A 10,754-nucleotide genomic window follows, 5' to 3' on the forward strand; every position below is an offset into this window, starting at 1 on the left:
ACAGGGGCAGCCTGGCTGTCACCCTTCAGAAAAAAAAAAAAAAAGACTAAAGGTAACGCTCGGAGAACTGGGAAGGAGCGTTATGGCGGCTGTGCCGGTGCATTTGGACGAAGAGAACGACAAGCGAGGAAGGACCTTTAGTTCTCATTCACTTTTTGACTGAACCTACAGTATACCACGACCAGAAAGAAGAAATAAACCCACCCAAGCGCTACACACAAACTGTTCCCAAGGCGCGCGTTCCGCCCGTTAATAAAGAGTCACTGGACGGGACGTACCAAGCAAGACGGGGTGGTCGACCACTAGTGTTTAATACAAGTATCAAGCTCCCACTAGCGCCGTGTAACATAAAATCAGCGTTATATCACCACACACTGGTGTTGATATAAACAGGATCAATAATTACCCCACATTCTACAAAACGGACAATGAGAGGTGAAAGTTGAGACCCACTCCCCCATTAATTCAATAGACTAGACCCCCGCGTCCCCTTGCGCCACAACGAGACGGGAAACCAGGCGGGATCGTACCATATGGGGGGAGGGGAGCTTCAGGACGCCTCTATTTCGTTCCACCTAGAGCACGCCAAACCAACCGCGCAACCTGCTTATGATAAAATATTTCAATGAAAACGTGGACGTCACGAAAGAAAAAAAAACGCACGCCTCGCCTTCGTGTCGCTTGGCATTTGGCTTACAACTACAACCTCCCCCCCCCTCCACTCGTCGCTGGAGAGGCGCGTCTGAGCCATTCCCCAGCGCGTGCACCGAATTTAAACCCTCGTTATGCCCGCGAAAGGGGCGGGTACTGGGCGCTGTTGTGCAGTACAAGGGGGTCGGGGCTCGGAGGAAGAACAGGAGAGGATGAGACGGAAGGGGAAGGGACTGAAGTGACAGGACGCGATGTAAACAGAAGCACGCGCCGCTGCGCGCGACGGCATTAACAAAAGTGAGGATAAGGAGGGAAGGGCGAGCTGGACAAATGCATTAATCAATAACTATACGGGCCGTAAAACACATGCGTATTGGGTGTTCATCTAGGGGTACCTTGATTTTCCCGCGCGCTTGCCGGAAGTCGTCGTCTGGGCTCGCGCGAAGGGAAAAGGTTCGAGCAGATTGAGCGAGAGAGGGGAGGGGGAGAGGAGGAGTGTCCGCGAGACCGGCAGGAGAGCGAGTGAGAGGCGCGCGCGCCGAGCAGGAAGGCTGGCGCGCGAGCCGGCGGATGATGGCGGCGGCGAGGAAATCGAAAGCGCGAGAAAAGGACGGCAGGAGCCCGCGGCGCTGAGGTACCGACCGCGAGCCGCGGAAATGGCGAGGGAAGGGGGGGCGGGACCCTCTTGCTTCGCGCGGCCTAGCTGTCAGCGAGCCTCGGGCCTTCTCCCCCTCCCCCCCCGTGTGCCCTGAAGCCGCCGTCGTCGCCGCAGCGCCCGGGCCTTGTCGCCCGCCTCCCGTTTTGCAACGACGTATCCCTGGAGCAGCTCTTTATTTGCGCTGCCCGGCTCATTGCTCCCCCCCCCCATTGTCCTGCTCCCGGCCGGTCATATCTCGGCTGCCGACCCCCCCGCCTGCACCTCCCGCGGCCCTGCACGGCGCTCCACGTAAGGCTCGGGGGGGGGGGGGGCAGCGGGGTGTGCGACTCTTCTTGTCGGTTGCTTCGTGAGACGAGAGCCGTGAAAAAGAGCCCGGGAGGGGGAGGGGGGGTGAGCGGAGCGCCTCGCTTCTAACAGATCTGTGTGACTTGTACCCGCCCCCTTGCCCGTCCCATGTATTGAAACAGACACAGGAGCCTTTGCTGCCGTTCCTGTCGTAGTATATTGGATCGGTAACTGCTCTTTTTTTCAGAAACCCAAAACAGAGCGGGTAGTGGTTCTGTGTTTATTGCGAAAGCATGCAGGCCACAGCGAAATTGGAGGCGTCTGTTAGAACAGTGGTCTCAAACTCGAAGCACCTCGGTATCTTTTATCATAATCACAAAAGTAAAATAAAACAGTTTTTTTTTTAAAATCATATGTCTGTTTAGCTATAAATTACAATATTATTATTAAGACTTAGCCAAAAGGAAAGATTTATAAACTAGAAAGAGTTTTACCTCATGCAAAATTGTCATTTCTTTAATAAGACATGAACTTTTTTTTTTTTTCTACGGCCCTTCAAATATCTACAAATCCAAAATGTGGCCCTGCAAAGGGTTGGAGCTTGAGACCACTGTGTTAGAAGCTAACAGGAAAGGTGTTCCTAGTATACAGTTTATGTTTTATTAACATTTGATGTACCATTTAAGTATATTACAGATCATAAGTACCTGTAAACAATAAAATACAGGTACTTAGAACTTCCCTATCTGTCCCGAAGGCTATGCCCCTTTTTCATCCTTCCTGAGCTCCCCTCCATTAATCAGTGTTGTGCCCGTAATAACATATAATTGTTTCTAACTTCTGGGGATAGTTTGTTTCATAGTTCACAATGTAAAAATTGTGTCAGAGAGCCTGGAATAGAAAGGCTCTAATGAGAGATGACTGGCCATCCAGCAACATTCCTAAGGGCCTGTGCTATTTTTTTTCTTTGCAGAGATTTGGATATTGAAGATGGTGAGTAGTCAGCCAAAGTACGACCTAATTCGGGAGGTTGGTCGTGGCAGTTACGGCGTGGTGTATGAAGCAGTCATTAGGAAAACTTCCACACGGGTGGCAGTTAAAAAGATCCGATGCCATGCTCCAGAAAATGTGGAGCTGGCATTGCGTGAGTTCTGGGCGCTCAGCAGCATTCAGAGTCAACATCCAAACGTGATTCATCTAGAAGAGTGCATCTTGCAGAAGGACGGTATGGTGCAGAGGATGTCCCATGGCTCCAGTTCCTCCCTTTATTTGCAGGTATGGAGATCTGAGCAGAGATGTTGCAAAGGAGGTCACACTAGTTCCTTTATTTTTAAATGCAGTATGGTCTTCAAACAATACACATAACAAATTGAATAAAATTACCTTACCTGAGATGCAGATTTTACATTTCAGGATCAAAGATTTGCAATGCTGCTGGTAAGGCTTTTCCACTGCTCAGTAAAATATTTTGAAATGCAGAATCTGGTTGTAATCAAAGGTGACAAAGGTGAAGAAACAAGCACTGCACTGTCAGGGGACTGATGCAGCAACGGTGTGCAGATGTTGGTGTGGGGTTAGTGCAGTGTCTGTGCACAATTTTGTGGATGAAATTGCAGAAAAGTGTATGTGGGTTTTTTTTGCAGAGGCTAACTCTATGTAAAATGGTACATTAAATGAACGTCTGCAACCATTTTTATAGAGGAATTGGTGGAGACAGGAGTAACTGAAATAGCTCCTGCCCCAAAGAGACCACTTTGTCACCAGAGTGGTTACAAGTAGACGTGGAAGGGCCTCCAAGTGGTTTGGGGGAAGAGACTAGCTTAGTGGCACATGCTCTCTTCTGGGGGGGGCATGACTGGCTTGGGCTGTCAGGACTTAGTCTGCATGGGTGGGGATTAGTTTTGGTTTCAGCTGAAAATGCACTTATCCAAATCATTTTTTTAAACCCTGTTAGCTAACTTCTTTTACCCCATTCTTTGGCAACAAATTCTAGAGTTTAATTAGTTGAGTAAACAAATATTTTCTCTGATTTGTTTTAAATGTACTATTTAGTAGCTTCATTGCGTGCCCCTGAGTCCTTGTAGTTTTGGAAAGAGTAAACGAGATTCATAGCTAGTCATTCCAGGGGTTAGATGTTGCTTGCAAGGTGTGATGCAAAGACTTGAGTGGTGTAGACTCAGACCTGCTTGCTTCCAATGGCAGGATATTTATTTAATTAACAAAGAACTGAATAAATATTCTGCATCAGGAAATAACAATAGCTTGGCTTTATTGTACATTTGTAGTTTAAAGGGTATTAAATGCAAAGGTTTGGCTATTCTAGATTACACAGCACCTTTGGGGAGATTTAGTTAATTGACGTTGAGTAAGTTTTTACCTGGTTAGCCTTGGGTATAGGGCTTGTTACACACATGATGATGATAACTTTTCTTTATTAGCTAGCTTCTACTAAACTGTACTTGTGCTCTATTTCTGAAGATATGTGAAATATTTTTTTTTCTTTTCAGCTTGTAGAGACTTCATTAAAAGGGGAAATTGTTTTCGATCCCCGGAGTGCATATTACTTGTGGTTTGTGATGGATTTCTGTGATGGAGGGGACATGAATGAGTACCTGCTGTCTCGGAAGCCCAGTCGAAAAACCAATACCAGTTTCATGCTGCAGCTAGGCAGTGCCCTAGCATTTCTGCACAAGAATCAGATTATCCATCGTGATCTGAAACCAGACAACATCTTGATCTCTCAAACCAGGATGGATGCCAGCAATTTAGAACCTACTCTGAAAGTGGCTGATTTTGGGTTGAGTAAAGTGTGTTCTACCTCGGGACTGAATCCCGAAGAGCCTGTGAATGTGAACAAATGCTTCTTGTCCACTGCCTGTGGCACAGATTTCTATATGGCCCCTGAGGTTTGGGAAGGCCATTACACCGCCAAAGCAGATATCTTTGCACTAGGGATTATAATTTGGGCCATGTTGGAACGAATCACAATTGTGGACACAGAGACAAAGAAAGAGCTCTTAGGGAGTTATGTAAAACAAGGAACTGAGATTGTGCCTGTTGGGGAGGCACTTTTAGAAAATCCCAAAATGGAGCTGCTGATTCCTGTAAAGAAAAAGTCTATGAACGCTCGCATGAAACAGCTAATTAAGGAAATGCTGGCTGCCAATCCCCAGGATCGGCCAGACGCCTTTGAACTTGAGCTCCGGCTTGTCCAAATCGCTTTTAAAGATACCAACTGGGACACGTGACGTTTGCAGAATATGCAAACCTCTTGTTGAGTGAGGCACGGACTTGGAGAGCAGTGTGTAAAGTCTTACTGAGCAAAGCAAAAAAAATACTTAGCCAAACTCAAACCTTAAAGGTGTAATAACTTTTCCCTGTATGTTTTTCTTTTTTTAATTTAAAAAGAAAGCTAGACTTTTTGATTGTATAGAACCAGTGTTGCAGGTATAACCTTAATCCCATACCTGAGTTGAGAGCGTAAAACAGGAAGTTTCCAAGTCCTGGTTTCCAGCCATTTAACCCAGTGTTTTTAAACATTCCGCTATCTTGCAGGAGTATTAGAAAACCCGCTGGGGCAAGAGGTTTGCATGCTGGCAGTGCAAATCTGGGGAGGGGAGGGGGTGTAAAATTTATAAATATTTATGTATATATTTGTCTGTATGGGTGTGTGAATTTTTTCATTCCAGACTTTGAAAATTGCCTCTCTTAAATTATTTACTTCAGGTCTAGGATGCTTGTGGCTGTTGTTGAGCTGGGTTACAAAATGAGACATGGGTTTCCCCCTTCTCTCCCTACACTCCTCATTCATACTTATCTAGGTACATACACAAGAGATATTTTTTGTGCTTTGAAAATGTTAATTGGTCACTTTAGATGATCTATGGCTCTTATGGCATGTAAAGCCCATTTTTTGTGTTGCTAGTAACATGCCTGGATAAGTTATGAATAGGGTGAATTATTTTTATCTGCTCCTGCTTCAAAGGCAGAAGGTTTTGGAAGGCTTGATGTTAGTCACTTTTCTTATGCACAGAGACACTGAGTATAATGAACTCATCTGATTAAAATCCACTGAAAAGACAGTTATTTCTTTAGGTCAGTAAGGCCATTGTAACGGATAGAATTAATTGGAGTAGGAAGCAGGTAACTTACAGCATTGGCCTGTAAATTCATATTCTGTTTTCAGGAAGGTAAATACTTGCAACCCAAGAACATGGCATGCTGAAAGACTAGCATCTGCAATACATTAAAGTAGTAAATCTCTAGTACAGGTTAAGATTTAAGCCCACACTATAAATAAGAATATAATGTGTTAAGGCGATGTAATAGTCTTTTTCCCTCTCTTCATCAAGTATACAAAGGGGGTATACACCAGTTTGCATTATTGTTTACAGGTGTGAATTCTGCAGGAGGCTGCAATAGAGGGCTAGTATGTGCTTCAGGAATCAGGTAGTTTTCCTGACATTACAGCTAAGGAGTTCTAGTATCTCAGGGACCTGACAGTGTTAGGACCCATCTTTGCTTCTTTGGGAATGCCTTTTCTTTTCAAGGTCAGCACTGATTACTGTCAATCCAGTTCTAATGCTTGGGGGAAACAGGCTTCTTGAATGCGGGGGAAGTTCAGAAATAGAAACTTTCAATTTACATAAGAATCTTTTGTTTATTGAAAAGTTTCCTTGAAAGACTGGCCTGGATTTTGGATAGTTCCTTATACTGCTACCTGTGGAGTCCTTTTTACCAGTGTTCTGCTTGATTAGTGTTGTTTTTTTAATCCTTGAGATTGATCAGACCCAAAGCTTCCATTAACAAGAACCATGTTGGTAAGACTGATGGAACCGTTGCAGTTGGTGCTGGGCGTCATAAGGCACTGAAAGTGCTGCTCAAGAATGCAGTGGAAGTCCAGTGAAATTGTGGCTTCAAATATTCTAAGCTTTTTAAATTGTTTTTTGGGGGTTTTTTTGCACTTGTTTCCACATTTAGTGGAAGTGAAATGGATTCTATTTGGACCATGTTGCAGCTAAATGTTTCTCCAGTTTTCAGCCTGTTTCAAAAACCAGTGCTTTTTCCCAGGCATATCTGTAATGCATGTTTGTAGGGTCCTTTCCTATGTATCTCTGTTGAAAAAGAGTGCGAGGTGGAAGACCACTCTTCCTAGAGTTCATTTTACTGCACATCCTGTGTACCAAGGGTACTCTGGGTTCAACGGAATTATAGCACATGCCTCACTACTTTAATGCTGCACACCTTTGTAGTAGGAAAAAATGAATGCCTAATCCCTGCACTGTCTTTGGTGCACAGGTTGTTCAGTATTACAGCAGGAAGCCAGATGTTTAGAACAAGTCATCCTAAAATAATGTATGTTTGCGTGTGTATAAAGGAAAAACGTGTCAGTAAGTGAATACTAGTGTCAGAACATAGTATTTGGGTTTTATTTTTTAGCCCTTTATAGGAAGTAGTAGAAGGATAGCATACCTAATAATCTGAGGTACACTGGCATCTGTTTGGTTGAATCTCGGAGAATACAGGCTCTTAGTTTACAACTTTTACTTATTTTTAAGCTTAGCATGGAGCACTTCTGAACTGTGCAGGGGGTTCCCCTCCCCTTTTTAAATAAAAAGTCCTTTTAAGAGATGGAGAAATATAAAAATTTGACTGTTTTAGAAGCTCCCGAGCGACTCCACCAGCACAAAATGGACTAATGATTCAGCACTTCTTTGAAATAGTAAGGGGGAAAACACAGAGCAAAACAGAATCTTTTTACATTTTGTTTTACAAATTATAAACTATATTTTATGAAGAAAATTTTCAAAAAGGGAAAAATGATTGTGTAACTTATTAAGTTCTTGACTGAAATAAAGTCTAAATTAAAAATGGAGACTCTTAGAAATGAAATTGTGTTCAGTAAATGTCTTAATATATCAGCACCACAGATCATTACTAACTTCCCCCTCTTTTACTAACGCATAGCGTGGGTTTTAGTGCCAGCAGCATCAGTTACCACCACTGCCAGCACTAAAACCCACACTACGCATTAATAAAAGAGGGGGTTTGTTTTTAAATCTATATTCAATAAAAATATCATTCCAGGTTCATGGAGGTCATGTGCTTATGGCCTCTGCTGGAAGAGAAGCCAACAGTAGCTACAACAGAAACCTAGGCTATGGAGTCAGTACGCCAAACCTTTGACTCTTGACTCCAATTACTCTACTTTTCTACTCTGTGATTCTGACTTACTGATATTGGGCTTTAAATTTTTTGTTCTGAATCTAAAGGACTGGTAAATATGACCCATATGTGGCTGACTATCCTGCTGTCCACGGAGAACCTAAATTACAGGTAAGTAACTACACTTTATGGAATAGGCTCTTCATCCTCTCTGAAATTTGAAGGGACTTTACTATTTGGGAAGAAGATCAATCCCCAACTTTAATTTTTTTAAAAATAACATTTGTCTAGGATATGAGGAGGGTCTGATGGGATTTTGACAGCTGTTGTGGAAAAATGGAAGATCTGTAGGGAATTGTAGTTTAAAGTGTGCACTGCCTTGAGCCTAATTGGCCGTAAATGTCTGATTTCTGCATGCATTGTCCCAGAAAGTATGCTTGTTCTGTGTAGAATGTTCTGAAAGGAAAAACAGTAAAGACCTTCCTCTCTTAGAAATATTTTCTTCTTCCCAATATTTTTATACCTTGCTATGTAATACCTAGTTTTGACCTAGCCTCCTTATTTTTGTAATTCTGCATAGAACTAGAAGGTAATTGTGGATTACAAGAAATGTAGGGCTCCTTTTACTAAGCTGCAATAGCGTTTTTAGCACACACAGCATTTTAGCGCACGCTAAACCCGCGCTACACGGCTAGAACTAAGGCCAGCACAGTGCTGGCGTTAGTGTCCAGCGCGCAGGGCAATTCAGCATGCGCTAAAACCGCTATCACAGCTTTGTAAAAGGAGCCCATAGTGTAATGTAAAATAACTTGTTTACCTTTACCTAACCACCATATTTTTCTGTAGTTCAGGAAGGCATAGGTTTTGTCTTTCACAATGCTTTCCTGTTTCCATTTTATGAGGAGAGAGAGAGGGTGTGACTGACTGTACAGATCAGTTGGCCAGCTGTACTTATGAATGTAGTGGTGCGTTTGTTTTTTTTTGCTTTTTCCTCTTAATTTAAATGTTGCTCTTTTGAAAGGCTGAACCAATCTTTCTTTAGTTTTAAACTACAGTGTCACGCTAAACCTCGAGTCTGGTATTTGATAACACATTGCTTTGTCATGGAGACAAGCAGCCACTCCTCTTCTAGGGTTCAGAACTGTCAGGAGTCTTTACAGGTCATCTAAGTAGAGCCTTCTATTATGAGTACTGTATTTCAATTTTAGCAGGGACTTTAATCCTCCCTTTATTGGTAATGTTCATTACATCAACTTGCCACTGGTAGGGTCAGGTGCTAGGGTGTTAATCCCCCTCCCCTCCATTCTTCAGTCACATTTCTTTTCCTGTGCCAGACTACTGATTCTGTAGGATGAGAAGCACACAGCCTGTGCTGACTGATTTATATGTAGACCAAATTGAAAAAAAGCAGTATTTATTGTTGGGCTATAGTACAGAGAAGATGGAAAATATAAGAACATAAATTATATTATTTAAATAAATACTTGATTATGCAAAATCAGGTAAAATATGAGTTTCACTGGCTTCAGAGCCTGCTTTTTAAGTTATTTTATACACAAAATAATCAAAGTATCTACACATGGAAATGGTAGCATATACACAGTTTTCAGAAAGCTGCTGTTTATAGATCCCCTACACCCCCCCCCCCCCCCAAAAAAAAAAAAAAAAAGGATGCAGAGACTTGGAGGCATGGTTTGGGTAGGCTGAAAATTTTTATGTCTTATTATCTTATAGTAAGAATACATATATATGGAAAATATTCCCCATCAGTTCAAGAGAGAGTTAAAAAAAGAGCTTGTTTTGTCCAGGGATTAGGCAAGTCATTCTTAATTTCTGCCACCCAATTAAAAAAAAAAATGCTGCTTCACTTGTTGACAGTATTTATATTGCATAGGTATGTAAAATGATTCTTCTATACGTATAACTGCTGACACACATGGAAGTGGTGAAATCCACTTCTATGTGGAAGCTGCCAAGTTACTGATACTCTGTGTGCTTGTACATTTGCAAAATGACTGTTCCTGCTATATATGAGGGTAACTAACATGTGCCCTCATGTATATCCTTTTTTGAATCTTACACAGGCTTGCATTTGACAGAGCCTTTTCTAAAAATGCTGCTGGAATTGTGAATGTCCCAATTGGGGTGTTCAAATTCTTACTCTTTTCTATACAGATTAGATCTTTCAGTGTGGTTTTCTGGTGTGTCGAAATTTGTAAAGAGATTTCTTATCAAGCCTCTCTCTGTTCTAACAGCAAGACTGCCTCGTTAGAAGTTATTGTGGGTTTATTTCCATTTCTAGTTCAGAGCTTGTTCTAGTTTCTGGTTTTTTTTTAACATGCACAAACCCAAGAGGATATGGATGTGTAAAACCAGGACCTGGTTCAGCATATGCTACTGAAGTGGAGTCATTTGGTAACTGTAATGTAAAATGGCACAACACAGCCGCAGTTCCTAACTGAATGGATGGTACTTTATGAGGCAGGACAGGGTGAGTGCCCCAGGCTTGACCTACATACGATGTGCTAACAAGTTGGACCAGTTCTTCCAACGTCATCTATATTTATGTTGGGATTATTTTTGGAAAAAAGACAGGAGCAAAGGCTGAAGTTCAAATTAGTGACCTCCAAATAAAAAATTAGAAAGAGCTTCCAGAGTGTGTTTGGGGAAGGGAGAGGGAGAAATCCTTAAAAGAAAAGGGAGTGGACTCTGCCTGGTTAGAATCTACACTTCTGTTGAGGAGAGATCGATATAGTTTGATATTCCCCTAAATGCCTAACAACTCTCCAGAGGAAGACACAGTAGAGTGAGAAAATATCCTTCCTGACTTAAGCTGTGAAAATTTGTTAATGCCCCTAGATCAACATTTTTCCTAGAATTTAATAAGGAGAGACAGGGGAGATATGATTCAGACGTTCAAATACTTGAAGGGTATTAACATAGAACAAAATCTTTTCCAGAGAAAGGAAAATTGTAAAACCAGAGGACATAATTT

General features: G+C 42.3%; 1 protein-coding gene across 4 annotated transcripts; it reads left to right on the top strand.

The window, feature by feature from the left end:
- The first annotated feature begins 643 nt into the window (after positions 1-643).
- Positions 644-5,257, top strand: PDIK1L (PDLIM1 interacting kinase 1 like). Of its 4 annotated transcripts, none has more exons than XM_033956868.1 (3): positions 644-948; positions 2,568-2,869; positions 4,102-5,257. In XM_033956868.1, exons 2-3 carry the CDS (start codon positions 2,585-2,587, stop codon positions 4,840-4,842), a joined length of 1,026 nt encoding a protein of 341 aa, XP_033812759.1. In that variant the 5' UTR covers positions 644-948; positions 2,568-2,584; the 3' UTR covers positions 4,843-5,257. The 4 variants fall into 4 exon arrangements, with proteins under 4 accessions (XP_033812759.1, XP_033812758.1, XP_033812761.1 ...); XM_033956867.1 differs by lacking the exon at positions 644-948 and adding an exon at positions 963-1,285; XM_033956870.1 differs by lacking the exon at positions 644-948 and adding an exon at positions 1,369-1,597.
- The last annotated feature ends 5,497 nt before the right edge of the window (positions 5,258-10,754 follow it).

Source organism: Geotrypetes seraphini, chromosome 8, assembly GCF_902459505.1.
Source record: "Geotrypetes seraphini chromosome 8, aGeoSer1.1, whole genome shotgun sequence".
NCBI classification, from domain to species: Eukaryota; Metazoa; Chordata; class Amphibia; order Gymnophiona; family Dermophiidae; genus Geotrypetes; species Geotrypetes seraphini.